General features: G+C 44.2%; 1 protein-coding gene across 1 annotated transcript in view; it reads right to left on the bottom strand.

The window, feature by feature from the left end:
• Positions 1-2,896: 2,896 nt before the first annotated feature.
• The window catches only part of LOC143961449 (vitelline membrane outer layer protein 1-like), a gene marked incomplete at its 5' end in the record, with an annotated part of 33,174 nt that continues 10,927 nt past the window's right edge, over positions 2,897-25,143 (bottom strand). Inside the window, 2 exon segments of the mRNA XM_077470742.1 lie at positions 2,897-3,191; positions 22,426-22,538. Coding sequence (XP_077326868.1) covers positions 2,903-3,191; positions 22,426-22,538 — 402 coding nt within the window.

The raw sequence follows: 25,143 nt of genomic DNA, 5'->3' as shown, positions 1-25,143 counted from the left end.
CATCACCAAAGGACCTTAATAGATCTAAACCATAAATGTATGTCCTTTAGTTTGTGAAAGTGCCGTGCATCATAAACAATTGCAATCTTCTCCTAATTATGAAATGTTGTGCTCAACTTTTTTTACCCATCTCATTGCTATTGATCTCCTCCAGGCTTCTACTCCAGGATCAACTGCACATCATTGCTCTGAACTGATTTCCTGATGGTGTCAATGGTGGATGAGGCCTGCGCAATGTCTATCGGTGCAGCCACTTGTATTCTCCACCTTGGTTGCATATGGCAAGGTGACAACGTAGATTCACAATTTGAACAGAGTTGTCACTGTATTATCTACAGGCAGTCCCCAAATTACGTACATCCGACTTACATCCGACTCATACTTACAAACAGAGGGAGGCAACAGGAAGGGAGAGGAAATCTACCCCTAGGAAGGAAAATTCTCTCCTGTAATGCCCTGTACACACGGTCAGACATTCCAACCACAACATTTTTCAGATTTTTTTCTGACAGATTTTGGCCGAAACTAGTCACAGTGGCACAAAGTTGTCCGATCGTTCTGAACGAGGTGACATTATACACGTACGACGGGACTACATAGAGGCCAGTAGCCAATAGCTTTCATCTCCAAATTTTTCTTAGCATGCGTGGCACTTTGCGCTTCAGAATCCTCTACACTCGATCAGGAAAAGTCAGATCGGATTCTGTTGTGGGAAAATTTTAGATCCAGCTCTCAAGCTTTTTCCGTCGGAAATCCAGACAGAAAAAGTCCGATAGAGCGTACACACGATCGGATTTTCCGGCAACATAATCCGATCGGATTTTTTCCGTCTGAATTTCCGACCCTGTGTACGGGGCATTCGAGTTTTCATGGGAAAAAGTGTCTACACTGAAACATAAAATTGGCCAGGAAATGGTGTCAAAACGACAGTACATTACGGCTTTAAAAGATTTAAACAGGAGATCAGGTGCTAGCATTATTGTGCTGTTGCACTTGTGAGAATTTTATACAGTTCATTTCCTAGCCACTGTTTCCAAAGAGGTAAGTCAGTTAACTGGCGAGGAGATCCCTATAACGATAATAATAAAGTATATGCAATACTTTATTATTATTATCGATATAGGGATCTCCTCACCAGGCTTCAGTATGTCCATGGGATCGGCCTGGTGCTCATGGTATGGGAGTTAACTGACTTACAGTACCTCTTTGGAGACACCAATTTGCAGTTTTTTCTTTATCACACTCTTCTGTGTCTGCCTTGCCTATCTTGAATTAAAAGCTCCACCGGCATACCTGTCACATGCTGCTTTGTCTGCAATTTTTAATGTTAATGAATGAAACGTTGAAAATCTGTTCACCTCTTACTATTATGTAAGTAAATATTATTCAAACCCATTACGCAAATTGTATATATGCATAAATGTCCTATGTAAAGTGGATTGATTACATATTTTATACTTTAGATGAATTCCTCCTTTCCCTGCACCCTTGAAGAATAAATCCTGAAACACGTTGGGTGTAAGGAGGCTCCATCACATGTGGTTCATATAGTGATACCAGTTGACTGTGCTCAGTTAATCATTGTTTCATTTCTATATATGTGTTATATCTATTATTATTATATATATATATATATATATATATATATATATATATATATTTTTTTTTTTTTTATTATGGTAAATTAAATAAATATCTTTCTATTTTTATACTCCCTTGATATTGTTCAATATATGTTAAAGTCCATTTAGTTGAAAAATGTGCTCTTTTTTCTTATTTGGAAGAATATGGCCGCTTGTCTCAAGGCCTCTTGCAATCTTTTTGTATTCGGGAACACATTACCATGTTTTGAGAAAAGATGGTCCCCAACTCCTTGCTTGCTCTTTACTTCAATGCCGGGCACTTACACCCCCTTCCTGCCCAGGCCAATTTTTAGCTTTCAGCACTGTCGCTGTTTAAATGACAATTGCACAGTCGTGCAACACTGTACCCAAACAAAACTTTTAGCATTTTGTTCCCACAAATAGAGCTTTCTTTTGGTGGTATTTGATCAACTCTGCTAAACAAATTAAAAAAAAGACCTAAAATTTTGAAAAAAATAAAAAGTTTTTCTTTTGTTTCTGTTATAAAATTTTGGAAAATTTTGTAAATAAGTACGTTTTCTCCTCCATTGATGTGCACTGATAAGGTGGGCACTGATTAAGCACTGACAATGGGCACTGATAGGTGGCACTGATATACGACACTGATGGGTGGCACTGATATGCACTCATGGTGGACACTGATGGGCACTGATAGACGACACCAGGCACTGAAAGGCTACACTGATGAGTATTTATGGGTGACACTGATAGGCGGCATTGCTGGGCACTGATAGGTGGCATTGCTGGGCACTGATATTTCCGAGCATGTGTGATTTTTTTGTGCATCCGAATTGCATACAGACAAACGCATTTTCGGATAGGAACTTTTTCCGACCGAAAAATAGAGAACCTGCGCTCAATCCTTTGCTGGCTGGAATACTGCCAACAAAAGTTTGATGGAGGATACACACGGTCGCAATTTCCGACCAAAAGCTCTCATCTGACTTTTTCTGAGGGAAATGCCGCTCGTGTGTACGGGGCATTAGAACTTAGGCATTATATCAGTAAGGATATTCCATACCCAATGTTATATTTAGATTAAACTTTCATTCATATCCTTTAAGTTCTCTTTTTGCTATTTGATACTTATTTATCGTAATGTATCATGACACATTTATCATATTAAAAACACAACACATTGACCATCTCATTTGATTTATTTATTAAAGTATTATTTATTTAAAACAATAGCATGCATCATTTTATTTCAAGTAAATCTTCATATTACTCTTTTTTTGTTTCTGATTGTAATACTGATTTTAACAGCATCTGAACTTGACATCATTCAGGGCCGTGTCATCTCCTCTTCCTTGGGCAGGCTCCACTCTGGTTATGATGCCACAAATTCCAGATTGGCATCTCTCACTCCAGTCACTAAAAGTTCCCCATCTTCCACCATTACCTGTCAGGACATTATTATCAGAGCATTGGAACATGATGTTGTTGGCTGCAGTATCGTCACCATCGCCAATGGGCCGCTCAACTTGCAGTGCAAAACTGATGAGAAACCCTGAGGGACACCACCGAATACCAGTCCAACTTCCCCATCTGTAGAGAAAAACAAAAATAATTTCATTGCTGGTCTATGGAGATCTGCTTATTTTGCACTGCAGCAATAATAGGCAATTGGCTTTACATTCAAGTTACATTTGAATGTTGACCATGCACCTAAATGCTTACAGCCACTGCTTATAAACACCTCCCCTTTCACTGTTCTGAAAAGGAGAACACTGAAGTAAACTTCAAGTCAATCTAATGCCCCGTACACACGAGCGGACTTTTCAACATCCAAAGTCCGAAGGACCGAGTCCGTCAGACTATCCGATCGTGTGTGGGCTGCAACGGACTTTTGATTCGCCAAAGTCTGACGGACTTTAGAAATGAAGCATGCTTCAAATTTTCCCGAAGGAACTCCGCCGGACCCGGTCCCCTTCGAAAACTCCGCTCGTGTGTGTGCTACTCCGACGGACTAAAACCGACGCTAGGGCAGCTATTGGCTACTGGCTATGAACTTCCTTATTCGAGTCGGGTCGTACGTCATCACGTTCGAATCCGTCGGAGTTTAGTGTGATCGTGTGTGTCCAAGTCCGTTCGGCCGAAAAGTCTGTCAGAACTCCGTCGGAACTCCGTCGGAACTCCGGCGGAACTCCGGCGGAACTCCTTTGGAAGTCTGTCGGACATAAGTCCTCTCGTGTGTACGGGGCATAAGGACTGTCTTGCATGGGAAAATCACAAGTTCGCTTTTAAAGACAACCAGACCTTTGGTGAAGTTATCCTTTAATCAATGCTTCCACTCACTTGAGAGTAGCTCATCTGGTAATATACAAACCTTCAGGTCTAATATAGCGATGTTCACTGTGTGGCCAACTCTGGTGCCAAACGGTCTTCAAATAGAAAGCCTCTGACTGTCTTTAGTTCATACTAAGCATGAGCACTGCGCCCCTATTCACGCTTATGGGACAGTTGTGCTCTACAGAAACACTGGAGGCCACCATCAATACAGCTAACCCATGGGAATGAGTGTGGTTGTGGTCACATGCAAAGTGTGAATAGGAGCCAGCTGGTATTTGTGACAGACCTAGCTGGGACAGAGGCTTTTGGAGGGGATTGAATGTCAGCCCCTTGCCGACCCATTATGGGCCCTGGCATTTGGGGGAACGGTGCTCTTTGTGAGCTGTATGCCTGGGGACCCCTGAGGTGGTGTTACTTGGATTCAGGTCCATGCCCCCCCCCCCCAAGACACATAGACTCTGGATATGTATATGCCATGTTAGCAATAGACTGAATCACACTGTTGGGACACAAACTGTTAGATGCTAATGTCATGAACTCCAGCCACCTGTCTGTTGTGTAAATGAGTCTAGTCTGGCTTGCAAGAGTATTCCACATATTGTTGTTTGTGCTAATTAACCCTGTGTTGATGTTTATGGTAATGTGTATTGAATAGTCAGTGAGCTAGGAGACGTAAAGTCTTATCTCTCAGTCAACTAGTCTGGATCAATGATTAAATAATTAGCTTGTGCCAATTAGGTTAGGTTTTAGTCATACTGCTGTATATATTTGTGTGAGATCTCAAATAAAAGACTATTCTTGATGTACTCCAAGACTGGTGTTGTCTGGATCTTGGGGGTCCCTATAGCCAGATCCATTGGACTCGTGTTCCAGGACTTAGGAAGAGGTATACTGATGGAAACACTTAAGTGTAGTGTGGGGGGACAGGTTCCATCACAGTATTCTTTCTGGAGGCTGTATGATGCCGGTCAGGACTATACAGCAAAAATGACTATATTAGGGCTAAAGGTGAGCACGGTATTGGGTAAACTGCACTCAATGGGGTGAGGGAATTTATTAGCCCCCTGAGTGACTGAGGGTAACACAAATACTAACGCCTGAACACAATTTTGCAGCTTTGACATGTGTTAGTAAAACTGTATATATCTTCAGTTCATAACTGCTTTGTGTATCCAGGTGGATTAAACTGTACATTGTTTTGTTTTGTTTTTTGTGTGGAAAAATTGTTTTGGATATCTCCTGAATTTTTTTTATTATCAAAGGCAGTGGTAGCCGCTCATAAGGGGCACAGGGAAGTTGCTCCCCTAATCTATGCGCCGACCCCTAATCTCCATGCTGGGCGCCGGATGCATGGATTTCAATTAGGTTTTTTTTTTTTTTTGAAGCACATGATTAGAGCCTGAGGTTCTAATTGTCTTCAAAAAGGGTGGGCTTGGGGCACAGAGGGCTGCGCCCGGAGCCCACCCACTTGTGTGACATTAGCAAATTAATATTCGCTAATGTCTTCCTGCTTCTCCTCCCAGCCAATCAGGAAGCGGGTCCTGAGACCTGATTGGCTGGGATTGCTAAGACCCGTTTGGCCAGGAGCAGAAGCGGCTGATGGGACTTGGGAGACGATGCAGGGGGGAAACCACCAAACAAAATAGTAAAACAATCCTTTATTTTTAAATTTAGCTGTACTGTATAATGCTTGCTATTACCATCATTTTCCACCAAAGAATAACTCAAAATAAAGTTTCCTACTCCTGACGATCGCAGCGATACTGCACACATGTATGTTATTTGTTGTTTGCACCCATAGTAGAGCCCAGAAATAATGGTGCACATTTTTTTTTTATGCTTCCTAAAACCTAGGACCCACGATCAGAAAATTGGACAAAAAACACCACTTTAGAAGCAATCGTATGATATTCTTAGATTGTAAGCTCTAATGAGCAGGGCCGTCTGATTCAATATTAAAGTGTATTGTATTTGTACTACCAGTGGCGGCTGGTAGGGGGGGCAATTGATCCACCCGCCGACGCTATTGTCGCCGGGTATAATAGCCGTTGCTGTTGTCACATAACTGGGTGGGCTTCGGGCGCAGTACTCTGCGCCCCAAGCCCACCCTTTTTTGAGGCCTATTAGAACTCTAATCACGTGCTTCAAAAAACAAAAACAAAAAAACCTGTCTGGAATCCATGCATCTGGCACCCTGCATATAGATTAGGGGGCTGGACGCATGGATGGGGGGGGCTGCATTCATGTGCCTCTAATGGACAGGCCACCACTGCTGTCTGTGCTCAAGTTGTAAAGTATATAAATCCTGTATAATAATAATAATAATAATAATCGGATCATTAGTACACAGCTTTTGAGAGGTGATCATGACAGTTCATCGGAAATGATCCGAAAAGACAAACATGAAAATTTTTCTTGTACGAACAAACTATTTTCTTTTAATTAGTACAGTTTTAGTCCGAAAAAAAATCAGAAGTGCAAGACCGTGCATGTTCGGAAATGAAAGAATACATTACAATACGACACAACGCATTACATCACTTCCAAAGTTGTATTTTTGTCGTATGAGAAGTAAGTTTAGTAACCACTTTATATGAGACTAGCATGCAAAAAAACCAAAAAATAAAACAAAAAAAATAAAAAAACAGACGATCATTCGACTGAAATTCTCATTGTGTGTACAAGGCTTAAAACACACTGGCACTAACTGATACTAATTTAAACAATTAAAAAAATCCTACCCAAAATATACTGATCGTGACTTTTGACCCTTACCTTGACCCTAACTAACCCTGGCACTGACCTAGATCAAACCTTGATTTTTTATTTTTATTTTTTGTACACACTTGTGTTTATTTACATCTTCATCTCCATTAAGAACTAAAAGTAAACTCATGGGTGGACTTCCCAGTGACTGATCACTGTGATAGCCAATCAAAGGCTATCACAGCGATCAGGTGACCGGGAACCGGGAGTCCAGGGTCCTGATCGTTAGTATAGGACCTGGGGCTCCTGGTGAGAGCCTGGCCTCTGTGCTGGGAGCCCGATGTGTGGCACGCTCTCAGCACAAAGACAGGTACACAGGTATGTGATAAAGGCCCACTTATGTGAGGCAGCATATCTGTGTATCGTCAGTGGGAAAGGGTTAAAGGACAACTTCACCAAACACTGTAATCAAAACCAATTCTGATTGTGGTTGGTGTTAGCACAGCAATGAACTAGGCTTGTATCACAATACACTTCTCACCTTACAGTTGCGATGGAGGAATTTCTCTGCAATCTAATTGTTCGAGAAGAAGACAAATCCAGTCTCCTTCAAGGGTTTGAAAATCCCATTCATTTGGATTTTTCTTATGGCAGTTCATTGGGAAAACCATATATATATATATATATATATATATATATATATATATATATATATATATATATATTTATGGTCCAGAGCCCTCAGACCGATACGGATAAGGATGACAAACAAGGTTAACATAAACTCGCTTACTTGAAATGGACCTGAAAGTGTGCCCTGGTCTAACGTACGGTATGCCAAAATAAGGGGGCATACCTTAAAAATGAAATGAATATGAAATGGGTGAAATGAGTACTCACTTGAGGAGTATGCTTAGAGAAATGCCCTGACAAAGGGGATGGGTGGGCGGGTATCGCGCACCGGAACCGACGAGGAAGACGGGCGGACGGCTGGTTATATATTCCACCGGGCTCCTCCCATAATTTCAGGCCACCATACTGGCCTTTCTATTTATGGTCCAGAGCCCTCAGACCGATACGGATAAGGATGACAAACAAGGTTAACATAAACTCGCTTACTTGAAATGGACCTGAAAGTGTGCCCTGGTCTAACGTACGGTATGCCAAAATAAGGGGGCAAAACATCCAGGTAGGGGTTGCACTTTATTGAATCAAGACTGCCACTGGGTGAGTCTGACAAAGGCCTGGGCCATCACTATTTGCAGATTGGGTATGTAACGGGCAAAACAGGAGGACTTCCATCTACCCAATTTCTTGATAACATGGACCGGGACCCCTTGGCGGGAGGCAGTAGAAGCTGCTTCGATACGGAATGAATGTCCGGAGTAGTGAGCAGGATTGAGGTGAAGGATGCCCAGGAGTATCCTGACATGCTCAATGAACTGGGCTGCGTTGAGAGATTTCGTGTGAAAAGGCAGAAGCGGGCCAGTTCCTGGTTGGTTGGCCAAAAGGGTCAACAAGCGGATGAGAACAGTGACCGGGCACCAGCGGTTGTTGGTTTTATAGAAGTGTATGTCCATACCCGAGCCAAGCTGCTGCGTCTTGGAGACTGCTAAGTGTAAGATGAAATGGCCTTCGTATCGGACCAGGTGGTGCTTGTACAGCATGCGTGCTGTGAGGCTACTACAAGTAAACTGGCTTGGCCGTAAGAAGCCGTAGAAGGCCAGGTGTATGGCTGCTTGTAAATGCCACTCATGTGGAGACCGAAAGGTGAAGTGGCCAGGATATCTGACATAGCTCTAGAACGTCTCCTGTGAAAGGCGGTGGTTTGGTGCCAGCCATCGGCTGGCGCTTCTGGACACTGCGCATAACAGCCCGAACGGTGTGGTAAGAAAATAAGGAGGGTACGGTAGGGTCCTGGAGGGACGTGAAATGTTATACACCGGTCAGGTATAGCCGGATCGTATTAACGGATAACACCAACTGCGAGTGGCAGTAGGAAATGAAGGCTACGACTTGCTTGACACGGGACGTCACTGTGCTGTGATACGTGATGAAGCGGTTAAAGGCCCTCCAGGCTGACTGATAGGCCTTGAGGGTATTGCGGGAAAGGGAGTGATCGACAAGTTGGGTAGCTGCTAGGAGGTGAGGGGCTAATCCAGGGTTAGTTGAGACCAGTCCGGGATAGCTGCTGATGTCGGTCCGGCTCCGGGTACCTGATCGGAAAAGAGACAAGGTTAAAGCGGGAGAGGGCGTCCGCTGCCTGATTGAACTTACCGTGGATAAAGGAACAATGGATGTTGAACTGAAACAACAACAAGAGCTGGACCAGTTGACGTAGGAAGGACATAATCAACAGAGAGGACGCCTTGGCGCAGCCAGGAATTGCCAGTAACTGGGGAGGCCAGGGAGCTGCGAGCCGGAGGTGGCCAAAAAAACTGCCGCAAGCCCGTGGAGGCCGCTGCGTCGGTCATCACCTGGGGCGAAAGGGAAGACACGGAGGGAATGAACAGGGAGACGCCATTCCCAGACGATAGGAATTCCTCCCGCATAGCAAGGACTGCTATTGCCGTGGGATCCAGGCTGAGGACTTGCTCTGGACCCTGTGAGAGGGACAGTAAGACCAATAGGCGTGACACAAGGCGCGACCCTGAGGGATGATGCGCATAGCGAACTCAACATGCCGTGTAGGGACTGTAGGTGTCTTTGGACGACTAGACTGGAGAATATGCGAGGATATAATATGCCCCTAAAGATGGCAGTTGTGATGGCGAGCGTTTGCCGTTAGCTATGGGCTGATGCCTCTGGATGCCTCGTGGTGGGGATCTTGCTGTATGGGCCGTAACGACAGATGGCTCTCCGTGCACTGTAAGGATAAGAAATGCTGAACGCTGGCTAGAAATAGCCTGGGCGTGCTACAGGAAGAAGCCAGTTGCGTGTGACAACATGATCCTGGTGCGGGACGGAAGCTGAACTCAACTGTCCTAAGGAAGAGACGGATAGACAGACAACAGTGAGTGGTTTGTAAGAAAAGCCACAGGAGACGAGTGGCCAATTAAGTGCTGCTGAAAATGACGTGTAGCCAGTTTGTGCGCCACTGAGAACGTGCTTGCCAACGAATGATTGCAAGAAGTTATGCTAAGTCGCGAGCCTTGGCATGACTAAAAGTTGTGTTTAAACATGTGCTTGCGACAATTGCCCGGGAGTTTGTCACTGGAGATGTATACGTAGTGACTGTGAGCAATTCGTGTTACCGCATGTGCACTGCGAAGACTACAGGAGTTGTGCTTGAATGCATGTTTGGATGCGTGCTTGCGATGATTGCAAGATGTTACCCAGGATGCGTGCTTGCCACGACTGCAAGATGTTATGCTAGGATGCGTGCCTGCAACTAACGCAAGGAGTTGTGCCAGGACTCGTGCCTGCAACGACTGCAAGGAATTATGGTAGGCTTCATGGGTAGCCAGGCCGGAAAAGACAGAAGTCCATCCGGTCCAACCAAATCAAAATAAATAAGGTATCACACAACCCGACCCAATTCCACGCCCGCAGCTGATCCAGAGGAAGGCAAAAAAAACCCCAACAGAGCATAGGCCAATTTGCTACAGCCGGGGAAAAAATTCCTTCCTGACCCCTCGAGAGGCAATCGGATTTTTTCCCTGGATCAACTATACCTATAAATATAAGTACCCCGTAATACAACGTACATTTAGGAAGGTATCCAGGTTTTCCCTAAAGCAATCTATTGAGCAAGCCAGAAGTGCCTGCCAGCAATGATTGCAACAAGTTGTGCCTGGACACCTGCTTGCAACGATTGCAAGAGGTCTATGCTCGAATGCGTGCTTGCCATGATTGCAAGAGGACTATGCTCGAATGCGTGCTCGTAATGAGTGCAAGAGGTCTATGCTCGAATGCGTGCTTGCAATGATCGCCAGAGGTCTATGCTCGAATGCGTGCATGCAACGATTGCAAGAGGTCTATGCTCGAATGCGTGCTTGTAATGATCGCGAGAGGTCTATGCTCGAATGCGTGCTTGCAGCGATTGCAAGAGGTCTATGCCCGAATGCGTGCTTGTAATGAGTGCAAGAGATCTATGCTCGAATGCGTGCTTGCAATGATTGCAAGAGGTCTATGCTCGAATGCGTGCTTGCAACGATTGCAAGAGGTCTATGCTCGAATGCGTGCTAGTAATAAGTGCAAGAGGTCTATGCTCGAATGCGTACTTGTAATGATTGCGAGAAGTCTATGTCTGGATGCGTGCTTGCAACGATTGCGAGAAGTCTACGCTTGGATGTGTGTTTGCAACGATTGCAAGAAGTCTACGCTTGTATGTGGAGAAAACAGCGAAACACGCCTAAACAAAGCTGTGTTTTCCCTTTTGAGGCAATCTATAATGAAATGAGGCCGAGGAGCAAGGCCCCCGGCAGGCATCCAAACATTGAAGAATTAACTGGACCCGAGCCGGGAAGCGGTATGTGACAGTGAAATGAGAGAACCTGCCATGACAGAGATCCGGATCGCCATGCCACAACTTGCGACCGAGCACGAAACGGATTCTGGAGCATGTACTGAAATGAGGCCATTCCTGGGGCACACCGAGACGAATTTGGTACACAGATGTGACTATTCGTACCGGAACGTGATAGGTGAAATGAAATGAAAAACCCATGACAAAGACAAGAATCAGAGGACGAGCCCTTGAACCAAACAGATGAATCCTGTCTTTGGAGCATGTACTGAAATGAGGCGTAGCAGCTGGGCACACCAGAACGAATCGGTGCATAAGGAATGCGACAGGATTCGAATTGGAGCGTAATAAGTGACAGAAATGATATGCCATGACAGAGACAAGATTCAACGACTGGACTGATGGTTACAACAAAGAATCCGTCTCTGGAGCATGTACTGAAATGAGGCGTAGCAGCTGGGCACACCAGAACGAATCGGTGCATAAAAGAATGCGACAGGATTCGAATTGGAGTGTAATAAGTGACAGAAATGATATCCCATGACAGAGACCGGATTCAACGACTGGACTGCAGGTTACGAAAAAAGAATCCGTCTCTGGAGCATGTACCGAAATGAGGCGTAGCAGCTGGGCACACCAGGACGAATCGGTGCATAGAAAAATGCGACAGGATTCGAATTGGAGCGTAATAAGTGACAGAAATGGTATGCCATGACAAAGACAAGAATCAGGGACCGTGCGTGAACCTGCGAGTGACTCAGTCTCTGGAGCATGTACAGAAATGAGGCCGAACCCTGGGGCACTTCAAAGCGAATCGGTGCACCAGCGGTGCGACAGGATTCGCTCCGGAGCGCGGCTAGTGACAGAAATGATTTGCAACGGTAGAAATGAGTGGGACTGAAATGATTGAAAATGAGATGACATGAGATACATAACACAACTGCATGAATGATGAGATATATTCGAACTGGAGCAGACCAACCGATACGTGCGGACTGCTTGCTTTGTCGTAACAAGCAGTCGGCTGTGAGTCGAACGATTCGACCGATACTAATCGAAATGCTCGGGGAGTCGAACGGTTTCGAATGTCGTACCTGCGAATGAATCGCCTGACGTGGCGTGATCGACCGAAGGTGATAACGACTACATCGAAAGTAGAAACAGTGACATGAGTACGAGAGCCACAGTAAAACATCCGAGCGGTTCGTGAGTTCAGGGGATGTTGATGGGACATCGTAATACATGAACCCAAAAGGGGGTGCCGAAGCCCTACCTGCAACAGCCGGCCCGACGTGTAACGACAAATTCGATGGGTAAGACGACACTCCGACGGCGAAACCCACGGACGCTGATGAACGGGAAGACGATCAAGACGGAGACGAACAACGCGGGAACTCACGAACGGGCTCACTGCGTCTGGTCTAGGATAGTCGGCCCTTGATATCTGACGTATCAGGTATCGCGCACCGGAACCGACGAGGAAGACGGGCGGACGGCTGGTTATATATTCCACCGGGCTCCTCCCATAATTTCAGGCCACCATACTGGCCTTTCTATATATATATATATATATATACAGTATCTCACAAAAGTGAGTACACCCCTCACATTTTTGTAAATATTTTATTCTATCCTTTCATGCGACAACCCTGCAGAAATGACACTTGGCTACAATGTAAAGTAGTGAGTGTACAGCTTGTATAACAGAGTAAATTTGCTGTCCACTCAAAATAACTCAACACACAGCCATTAATGTCTAAACCGCTGGCAACAAAAGTGAGTACACCCCTAAGTGAAAATTGGGCCCAAAGTGTCAATATTTTATGTGACCACCATTATTTTCCAGCTCTGCCTTAACCCTCTTGGGCATGGAGTTCTCCAGAGCTTTACAGGTTGCCACTGGAGTCCTCTTCCACTCCTCCATGACATCACATAGCTGGTGGATGTTAGAGACCTGGCACTCCTCCACCTTCCGTTTGAGGATGTCCCACAGATGCTCAATAGGGTTTAGGTCTGGAGACATGCTTGGCCAGTCCATCACCTTTACCCTCAGCTTCTTTAGCAAGGCAGTGGTCGTCTTGGAGGTGTGTTTGGGGTCAGTATCCTGTTGGAATACTGCCCTGCAGCCCAGTCTCTGAAGGGAGGGGATCATGTTCTGCTTCAGTATGTGACAGTACATGTTGGCATTCATGGTTCCCTCAATGATCTGTAGCTCCCCAGTGCCGGCAGCACTCATGCAGCCCCAGACCATGATACTCCCACCACCATGCTTGACTGTAGGCAAGACACACTTGTCTTTGTACTCCTCACCTGTTTACCGCCACAAACTCTTGACACCATCTGAACCAAATACGTTTATTTTGGTCTCATCAGACCACAGGACATGATTCCAGTAATTTATGTCCTTAGTCTGCTTGTCTTCAGCAAACTGTTTGCAGGTTTTCTTGTGCATCATCTTTAGAAGAGGCTTCCTTCTGGGACTACAGCCATGCAGATCAATTTGATGCAGTGTGCGGTGTATGGTCTGAGCACTGACAGGCTGACCCCCCACCCCTACAACCTCTGCAGTAATGCTGGCAGCACTCATACGTCTATTTTCCAAAGACAACCTCTTGATATGATGCTGAGCACGTGCACTCAACTTATTTGGTTGACCATGGCAAGGCCTGTTCTGAGTGGAAACTGACCTGTTAAACCTCTGTATGGTCTTGGTCACCGTGGTGCAGCTCCGCTTCAAGGTCTTGCCAATATTCTTATAGCCTAGGCCATCTGTATGTAGAACAACAATTATTTTATTCAGATCCTCAGAGAGTTCTTTGCCATGAGGTGCCATGTTGAACTTCCAGTGACCAGTATGAGAGAGAAAGAGCGATAACACCAAATTTAACACACCTGCTCCCCATTCACACCTGAGACCTTACATTAACGATCCACATGACACTGGGAGGGAAAATGGCTAATTGGTCCCAATTTGGAATTTTTTTTCACTTAGGGGTGTACTCACTTTTGTTTCCAGCGGGTTAGATATATACAGTGGTGTGAAAAAGTGTTTGCCCCCTTCCTCATTTCCTGTTCCTTTGCATGTTTGTCACACTTAAGTGTTTCGGAACATCAAACCAATTTAAACAATAGTCAAGGACAACACAAGTAAACACAAAATGCAATTTGTAAATGAAGGTGTTTATTATTAAAGGTGAAAAAAAATCCAAACCATCATGGCCCTGTGTGAAAAAGTGATTGCCCCCTAAACCTAATAACTGGTTGGGTCACCCTTAGCAGCAACAACTGCAACCAAGCGTTTGCGATAACGTGCAATGAGGCTTTTACAGCGTCCTGGAGGAATTTTGGCCCACTCATCTTTGCAGAATTGTCCTAATTCAGTTACATTAGAGGGTTTTCGAGCATGAACGGCCTTTTTAAGGTCATACCACAACATCTCAATAGGATTCAGGTCAGGACTTTGGCTAGGCCACTCCAAAGTCTTCATTTTGTTTTTCTTCAGCCATTCGGTGGTGGACTTGCTGGTGTGTTTAGGATCATTGTCCTGCTGCAGAACCCAAGTTCGTTTCAGCTTGAGTACACGAACAGATGGTCGGACATTCTCCTTCAGGATCTCTTGGTAGACAGCAGAATTCATAGTTCCTTTTATCACGGCAAGTCTTCCAGGTCCTGAAGCAGCAAAACAGCCCCAGACCATCACACTACCACCACCATATTTTACTGTTGGTATAATGTTCTTTTTATGAAATGCAGTGTTCCTTCTACGCCAGATATACTTGGGCACACACCTTCCAAAGAGTTCCACTTTTGTCTCATCGGTCCACAGAATGTTGTCCCAAAAGTCTTGGGGATCATCAAGATGTGTTGTGGAGAAATTGAGACGAGCTTTGATGTTCTTTTTGCTGAGCAGTGGTTTTCTCCTTGGAACTCTGCCATGCAGGCCATTTTTGCCCAGTCTTTTCCTGATGGTGGAGGCATGAATGCTGACCTTAACTGAGGCAAGTGAGGTTTTGATGTTCCGAAACACTTAAGTGTGACAAACATGCAAAGGAACAGGAAATGAGGAAGGGGGCAAACACTTTTTCACACCACTGTATATATATATACATACAGTGGTGTGAAAAAGTGTTTGCCCCCTTCCTCATTTCCTGTTCCTTTGCATGTTTGTCACACTTAAGTGTTTCGGAACATCAAACCAATTTAAACAATAGTCAAGGACAACACAAGTAAACACAAAATGCAATTTGTAAATGAAGGTGTTTATTATTAAAGGTGAAAAAAAATCCAAACCATCATGGCCCTGTGTGAAAAAGTGATTGCCCCCCTTGTTAAAACATACTATAACTGTGGTTGTCCACACCTGAGTTCAATTTCTCTAGCCACACCCAGGCCTGATTATTGCCACACCTGTTCACAATCAAGGCATCACTTAAATAGGAGCTGCTTGACACAGTAAGGTCCACCAGAAGATCCTTAAAAGCTACACATCATGCCGAGACCCAAAGAAATTCAGGAACAATTGAGAAAGAAAGTAATTGAGATCTATCAGTCTGGAAAGGGTTATAAAGCCATTTCCAAAGCTTTGGGAATCCAGCGAACCACAGTGAGAGCCATTATCCACAAATGGCGAAGACATGGAACAGTGGTGAACCTTCCCAGGAGCGGCCGGCCGCCCAAAATTACCCCAAGAGCGCAGCGACGACTCATCCAAGAGGTCACAAAAGACCCCACAACAACGTCCAAGGAACTGCAGGCCTCACTTGCCTCAGTTAAGGTCAGCGTTCATGCCTCCACCATCAGGAAAAGACTGGGCAAAAATGGCCTGCATGGCAGAGTTCCAAGGAGAAAACCACTGCTGAGGAAAAAGAACATCAAAGCTCGTCTCAATTTCTCCACAACACATCTTGATGATCCCCAAGACTTTTGGGACAACATTCTGTGGACCGATGAGACAAAAGTGGAACTCTTTGGAAGGTGTGTGTCCAAGTATATCTGGCGTAGAAGGAACACTGCATTTCATAAAAAGAACATTATACCAACAGTAAAATATGGTGGTGGTAGTGTGATGGTCTGGGGCTGTTTTGCTGCTTCAGCACCTGGAAGACTTGCCGTGATAAAAGGAACTATGAATTCTGCTGTCTACCAAGAGATCCTGAAGGAGAATGTCCGACCATCTGTTCGTGTACTCAAGCTGAAACGAACTTGGGTTCTGCAGCAGGACAATGATCCTAAACACACCAGCAAGTCCACCACCGAATGGCTGAAGAAAAACAAAATGAAGACTTTGGAGTGGCCTAGCCAAAGTCCTGACCTGAATCCTATTGAGATGTTGTGGTATGACCTTAAAAAGGCCGTTCATGCTCGAAAACCCTCTAATGTAACTGAATTAGGACAATTCTGCAAAGATGAGTGGGCCAAAATTCCTCCAGGACGCTGTAAAAGCCTCATTGCACATTATCGCAAACGCTTGGTTGCAGTTGTTGCTGCTAAGGGTGGCCCAACCAGTTATTAGGTTTAGGGGGCAATCACTTTTTCACACAGGGCCATGATGGTCTGGATTTTTTTTCACCTTTAATAATAAACACCTTCATTTACAAATTGCATTTTGTGTTTACTTGTGTTGTCCTTGACTATTGTTTAAATTGGTTTGATGTTCGGAAACACTTAAGTGTGACAAACATGCAAAGGAACAGGAAATGAGGAAGGGGGCAAACACTTTTTCACACCACTGTATATGATGTGACTAATACCTGAGATGTAGTATGAATGGACTGTTTGGAAGTAATATTACCTGATGTCAAGGCCATCCGTCAATACCTTTCCCTCCTGCAGTGACTGCCTTATCGGATGTGGGGAATGTGCCATGCAATCCAAGTACACCAATCCGGTAGATGCGGAAGTTCTGGTTCTGTCTCGTATGCACTGAACTGCCTGTCTATGTTGTCTATGTCCTATGTTGTTGCCCCATATCTCAGAGGTCAGTTACCTGGATTGGGGTCTGTCTGACCACACCCCTTTACAGGTGAAATTGACTCTTGCTGCAGGTGGCCGCAGCGGGTCCTGTAGATTGCACCCTGGATGGGTAAGTGAGCCCTCGGTTGAGGCCCTGGTTTCCCCTCATTTACAGGAATATTGGGAACACAATGAGGGCTGGACAAGGGGACCTGTAGTGTGGGACGCGTTCAAAGCATCCACTAGAGGGGCATATGTGTCAGCCATTAAAGCTGCACGGGTCGAGAAAAACTCCAAGTCCGATGAACTCCAGGCTCGTGAAACACAGTGTGCTAAGGGACATGCTAAGACACTCTCCACATCCTCCCTAACTGAATTGCAGATGGCTAGAAGGGCCCTATTAGTACACTTCCAAAACCTCACTCAATGTAATTGCAGAAACAGGGCTGAGGAACTATTTGAGAAAGGGGATAAAAATGGGAAGCTGTTGTCGTACCTGACTGCAGAAACACAGACACATGTGGCTATACCTTGTGTGGGTAACAAAGTGAGTGATAGGGAGGGTATCATGCAGGCTTTTGAAGCATACTACGTGGACCTTTATTTTGCTATACCACCGTATGACCAACAGGTACTGACTGACCTCCTGGGCCCCCTCCAGATTCCGATGTTGCTCGATGAGGTGGTGGCCAGCCTTGAGGCCCCCTTCACGGACAAAGAATTGGCGATAGCTATTGCATCCTTTCCTAATGGGAAATCGCTGGGACCAGATGGGCTCCCAGCGGAGTGGTACAAGCAATACTTAGATGTCTTGTTGCCCAGACTTCTATGACTTTACATGGACTGTTTTGAATGGACACAGCATCAGATTACACACATTAGAACACAGCCCAGGATCTTTGGTAGGCATAGTAACTCGGTGAGGAGATTGATTTGAAGGGCTAGAAATTAGTGAGTGGTCGAAGAACTGGCGCACTGCATATTTGGGGATGGGCAACTCTCCTTAATCGAACCATGGGGGTGGGGCGCATGGATGATATCTGCTATATCATATGGAAAGTTGTGGAACTGTATCCTTGTGTTATGGTAGACTCCTTCCAGCAGGAGGTAGGAATGTTTGTGTACCTATCTGGGCAAAGTTGGGGGGGATACATCACAAGTTTATGTGATACCTTTTATGTTGTACTGTTTTCTGTACCGGTAAGTTTGTGGCCAGTTGTTGCCCACAATGTGTGGCTTGTTATAACATGTATTGTATAAAACTAAATAAAAAATAATTTTCAAAAAAGATTACACTTACAAAATTAACTTTCAAACACGCATAATATATACGAGCCAGCCAGCTTTGAATAGCAACCCGTCCTTCCGGGAATTGCGTACGCAGTGACGTTGGCTCCTCGCTCCGCTGACGCGTTTCGTCACAATATGCTAATAAAAGTCAATTTAATCTTGCTTCACCGAGGCTCAAGTCATAAATTACAAATCTGTGCATTCAAATCCATCACCTATGGAAAGCAGCTCACCATTTTTATATGACCCACTGTAATCATTGTAGTGATGTAGTTGTAGCAGGATGAATATTAATTATTATAATTCAAGTTAATTCCTGCAGCAATCGGTTCATCCGGAGAGATGTATTTATTAAGTCACAGCACAGAAAAAAAAGTTCACAAGATACTTGCAACAGACAAAACATTGAAAAAACATTCACAAAATCCAACAGAGTAAATATTACAATGAACAGCAGCCTTCAGAGTCCCCTAGCATATATTACCAAGCATAGAGACACTACAATCCAGCATATGTCCCATCTGTTATATTTAGTCTCTACAAACTATGGGATTTATACTGAAATTTACACAGCTATAGACGCTATACACTAATGGTGTTAATCATCTACTTATAGTGGGACTGTGATAGGGTGGTGGCAGTGGCGGCTGGTGAAGATTTAGGATGGGGGGTGCCAGACTCCGCCCTTGCTTTTTGACCCACCCCACTTGGCAAAAAAAATGGGCATGGTTTCAGCAAAATAGTGGGCGTGGCTCTAAGGTGGTGTGGTTAGTGTCTGAGATGAACGAGGGATGGAGGCAGAGGGAGAGAGGGATGGAGGGACAGCAGGCCCAGATCCTACACAACAATAGAAACATGTGTATTCTAGAAAGTTTAACAATCAGCAGATAAAGATATTTCAAGGTTCAAGGTAGTTCAAGGTATGAACATTGATATTGATTTAAATTGTTTCATTTCTAATTAAATGTTGATTGTGATGGTGTTCCAATCCTTTTTTATCCTATTATTTTTTATCCTATTATTTTAGTGGTCTTATTGTTAGTATATATCTTGATTTACATCAATTATATATTTTTTGTCAATATTGGTTTGTAATATAATTATTTTCCACTAGATGGCATGTGAAGGCCAGTTTCCTAAGGGCAATATAATTATTAGGCTCTAGGGGCAGTTATTTCTTAACCCCCCATTGGAATTACTATTTTATTTTTATTTATTCATATATTTTTTAATAAACTTTTTCCAACTAATAATAAACATATCCCTTAGTTTAGGAAGTCTACTTATAAATGTAAATGACTCCGTAATGCTTACTGGCTGTGAAGATAACAACGGATTTGTTATCCTTTTTTATGGCGGTGTATATAAGAACCAAACTGATGGTGCACAAATAAAACGCCCCTCCTTGTGTACCCCACTGCGCTTTATGAACAAGTGTAAAAAATTCTATCTACAGCCGCCACTTAATAAATCAAAACTGTGAGTGTGTATACCTAACTTAAATAAAGATAGGATATGTAGCGCCACATATCCTAGCTTTATTTTAGTTAGGTATACCCACTCACAGTTTTGGTGTATATAACAAGGAGGTGACGGGCTCTATCACATGATCCCTGACGACATCAGACTCTACTGACGAAACGCATAGGTTCCCGTGATACCTGTCACGTCAGTTCCACCGTTTGGAATGCAGGTTTGCTTTGTTTATGAGCGTGATCTTATCTACTGTCTTGCAAGTGTAATTCTGTTGTTTAATAATAAATCTTTTAACGATACTATGCCATGAGGAGTTTTATTCTTTATTCCTTATATATACATACCATTCATCTGGCGGTCGTGTTATTCCTGAGCTGCTGTTATTTGGAGAGTACCTGTTTGCTGTTGTTGACTACCTATGATGGGTGTGAATCCCATCTGGTGAGTAGGATACTTACCTAAAAGTCGGTGGAAGGATTTACACATTTGAAGATATCACAATAAAATTTGTTTGATGATCAGCAGACTGCACTAGCACTTTGTGGGGACAGTTTGGTGGTGGTTATTGGACTTTTAATACTGTAATAATACTGTATAATTTCACATTCATCATACTTATGTGTTAGCAGGGTATGGAATCACTAATTTCTTTACACATTTGAGGCTTTCAGCTTTACTACCTGCTGATTATAATTATATATATATATAAAGTTACAATACTGCGTTTCCGATCCAGCTGGTGAGCGGGTTGCGGCCCACAGTTTTCCAAACTTTGCACTTAGTCAGACTTATATACAGGCCTCGCTGGGATCCATAGTCCCACGGAGGAGGAGTATAGCAACTGACACTAGGCAGGCATAAGGCGTACTTACTATCACATCTCAAGCACTGTATTATATTTACAGAAGCAACACTAGGATCATCCTTAACTCAACTTTAATTACTTTAACCCTTGGATTACAAATTATAAGGAATTATCATTGCTAGCGAAGACAAGAAGACTAAAGACTGAGTACTTTAAGTGAGATCTCACGCATAGCTATAAAAGTAGGGGGTGCTTCCATATATATATATATATATATATATATATATATATATATATATATATATATATATAAAATATTTCCAGGGTGCGCAGGCGGGAGGGGTTTGTAGATTCCTTCACATTATTTTTCAGAACTCTGTGTGTGATTGGACACAGCCGATCAGCTGATTTCAGCCAGAATCATTGGCTAAATTCTGTTGTCAAGCTCATGCTGTGTCCAATCACAGCACGGTTTGGTGGGGGCGTGCTCATATGAGTACATTGTCCGGCCTGCCTGTGCCACCCGTCCGCAGTGAATCTACTGTGGGCTGGCTGCAAGTAGTTAGGCTAGCCATATACTTTACAATAGGGTTCTACAACCTCAGTTCAATCTCCTTTAGAGTTAACAAAAATCTAAGGGTTTACCTATGCAGTAAAACCTTGATCTGAGAGTAACTTGGCTTGAGAGCATTTTGCAAGACAAGCAAAACTTTTAAATACATTTTGACTTAATATACAAGCAATGTCTTGATGTACAAGTAGGGTCATGTCCCAAATGAGTATAAAAGAGAAGAGAGGTGCCTCTAAGGGCCGGTTCACACTGCGGCGCGAGGCGAGGCGACACGGCTCGCCTCGCCTCGCTCCCGCAAGTCGTCCCCATTGAGTACAATGGAACCGTTCTGAGAGGAGCGACTCGAGTCGCTCCGACTCAGAAAAAAGGTTCCTGTACTACTTCGGGGCGACTTCGGGGGCGACTTGCATTGACTTCTATGCAGAAGTCCTCTGCAAGTCGCCGCTGACCCCCCCTGCAAGTCGCGGCGAGGAAGTCGGAGACGCCTCGCTGCGGCTCGCAGTGTGAACCGGCCCTTAGTGTAGCAATATGGTTACATTTAATAAAGGTACAACATTTAGCAACATATTGCTACACTTAGAGGTGCCTCTCTTCTATTTTATACTCTGTAGCTCCTGCTGGATTTTGCTTCTAATTATCTTGTAGAGGCTTCCATTTGTGGATGGACATTTTATGCTTACACAATCTGGTCACGTTGCTAGAATCTTTTTATATGGACTGTAAACTGAAGGACCTATGAATAAATGGTTGTGGAACAAATCATTTGAGTTTGCATTATTTCTTATGGGGAAATTTTCTTTGAACTACAAGTGCTTTGGATTACATTACAATTGTTTCTGGAACGAATGCTCGCAATCCAAGGTTTTACTGTATAATCTATTCAATATATTTCCAACCAGACAGGCCTTTGTACTCTATAGTTAAAGGAAATTGTACAATCAGATTGTAACGTGTAACCAGCTTTACTATGTCAGAAAATCACACATGTATGTGAACCAGCTGTTGGAATAGATTGTGATCCTTTCTGCACTTTTTAAAGTTGTTTTTAGGATAATAAAAACATATCTTAATCGGTGAAGGATGCAAGCCCTTTCTTGTTTGTATATTTGGATCTAGTACTGTATATCCTTCTGAGAACTGCGGGGAGTTTGTGAGTCTCAAGATGGAGTTATTTTATTGTTGGGTTTTGCATAAGGTAAAAAAGTTAAGTGTATGGGCATACCTTCCAGCGTACGATGTTAATTCTACATGAATGTCTCTGTTCCCAGGTCTTGTACATAACAGTTTGATCGCATTTAGCGCCGTGTCATCTCCATCTCCTTGAGGTGGCTCCACCTTAAACAGACACAAAAGTTTTATGAAAATATTTTTTTGTTAACTTCTTGGAGAATTTTTTTTTTCTTTTTTTGAAAAATCTTTTTTATTAAGTTTTCAGTTTCATTCAAAACAAAACTAGCCCACTAGCGGCCAAACATTATTTGCTCAAGAGGGGCAATTCTCATGTCACAGCAACATGACTTAACATTGATATAACTTAACGTAAACAACTAAAACTACTACCCCAAGGTGGGGAGAGGCTCCAGCTCAGGGGGGATCTGTGCTCAAACTGGTGTTAGCAGGATATTTAAATGAAAGAATATCTGGGTTCATTCACTTGAAATATAGGTCTAAGCTACGTCTTTCTTACTTCTTCATTTGCTGTGGTGTCATCGTCTAGCCAACATGTCCACGCTTTATCAAACTTTTGTGGGCAACCCCTGTTCGAATAGGTGGCCCTGTATAAGGGTAAGCTGGCATTTATCAGGCTTTTCCTTAATCTAGCAGGTTGGAGGGGATGATTGTTTCCAGGTTATCGTGATGACTTTACGAGCCTAATACAGTAGTAGGGATATAAGTATTTTTCACGCTTTAATCACTGGCATTTGTTCAACCAACCCCAGCAGACAGTATTTAGGATCATAAGGAACGTGGCTCTTGGCGACCTTTACAATCACCTGAATAACCTCCTGCCAGGAATGCTGAATTGCAGGGCAGCTCCAAAAAGTGTTGAAAAGCTCTCCGGGTTGGTGTGAGCAACGCCAACACAACAGAGAGTATGCTGCAAACATCCTATGGAGCCTGTGGGGCATGTAGTGAGCTCTTTGCAGAATTTTGTACTGGACTAGTTTATCTCTTGTTGAAACTAGATGGGAGAAGGGAAAGTCCCAAATCTCCCTCCAGTCATCATCATCCAGTTTTGGGATGTCACCCACCCATTTCCTATGGAGGGAGGACAATTCGGGACTGGCAGCAACAAGCAGGGACCCATAGAGCTGGGACGTGGGCTTCTCCAAGTCCTTCACCCGAAGGGTAGATTCAAGTTCTGAGTATGATAACTCAACTGGCTGGCCCAGGAACTGACACCTATAGGCATGCGTAATTTAAACATACCTATAATGTGCATGTGCGGGTACATTCAATTTGGTGTGTAAAATGTGAAAAGGGGTCAGCTCTTTATTTGTGATAATGTGTTTGGAGAATTATTTTTAATGATATAGACTTTGCAATGAAAATGAAAATATGGCGTGTTTAGAGCGTGAGTTTATTTAGAAAGATTATTGAAACCTTTCCTTTTTGTGCCTACTCTTCCATGGTTTTGTTATTGGATTAGACGATAATAGGGTCTGAGCAGCGCTGGCCTGTGCATAAGGGGTGCAGGCAGCTCCAGTAATTACAGTTGATGTTCTGTGTCATCTGCACAGTGTGCACCTAAAGCGACCCCAATTGCTTGTGTTCTGCTGATTCTATACCGCAGGCAGCTCCAGTAATTACAATTGGTGTATTGGGTCATCTGCACAGTGTGCATCTAAAGATACCCCAATTGCTGGTGTTCTTCAGATCCTATACCACAGGCAGGCAGCTGCAGTAATTACAGTCGGTGTACTGTGTCATCTGCTCAGTGTGCACCTAAAGCTACCCCAATTGCTGGTTTTCTCAACTCCCTGCAGGCCATTAGTATGTCTGGAAGGCCAACAAGGAGAGGCAGACAGCCACGAGCCAATAAAAGAGGGCAAGCAGGTGCTATGTCTAGAGGCAACAGTGCTGGTCATGGAGTGCATCCTCATCAGCACGTGGCCATGGGACACGCTTGTCCTTATTTTCGGCAGATGGACGTGTTGAGCTGCAATATGCTGAAGACTTGGTAGAGTGGATCACCAATCCCTCCTCAGCCTCCTCATCCTCTCTCACCCAGGCTCAGGGTACTGGCAAAGCAGCTGCCAACGCGGCCTTTTGCCGTGTCTCAATGGCATCAGTCACTCCTTCCCTAGACCCACCATGTCCTCCCTAGGAGTCCCCCGAACTGTTTGAGCACAGTGGGAACATGTTCCAGGAGGATGCCCAGCGTTTTTAAGGCTCTGATGATGATACCCAGCTAGAGGAAGGCAGTAGCGTGAGCCCAGAGAGAGGGGATGCCCAAGAAGGACAGCAATCTGGCAGTCATGTTCCACCAGCTGCAGCATACTGCCAGGTTTGCTCCAGTGATGAGGAGGGAGGGGATGATGAGGTCACTGACTCCACATGGGTGCCTGATAGGAGAGAGGAGGAGGCACATCTCCAACAAGGCAGGATGCCCTCCAGGGGCTAGCTTAAGGGCAGCGCACCGACTGAATCACACCGCAGAGCTCCGCCTGTGCAGGGCACTGCCTCTGTGCATTATTCCAAAAGTTATTGGGTGTGGGCCTTTTTTGAGACAAGTGCATCAGATAACACCGCTGCTATTTACAACATATGTCTCAAGCGTATCTCGCGTGGCCAAAACATCAGCCACTTGGGCACCACACTACATGCTTGACCAGACTATGTGTTGACCTGCCATGCAGTTCGTTGGCAAGCGTACCTTAAAGACCCACACCAAAGAACAAAGCGGACCTCTCCTTGCTCCTAATTAGCTGGGATCTCC

Source organism: Lithobates pipiens, unplaced genomic scaffold (genome assembly GCF_037356315.1).
Source record: "Lithobates pipiens isolate NorthernLeopardFrog02 unplaced genomic scaffold, aLitPip1_a1.2 Scaffold_8, whole genome shotgun sequence".
Lineage (NCBI taxonomy): Eukaryota > Metazoa > Chordata > Amphibia > Anura > Ranidae > Lithobates > Lithobates pipiens.
Note: the sequence above shows the minus strand (reverse complement) of the source record. Positions and strands in the feature narration are given on the sequence as shown.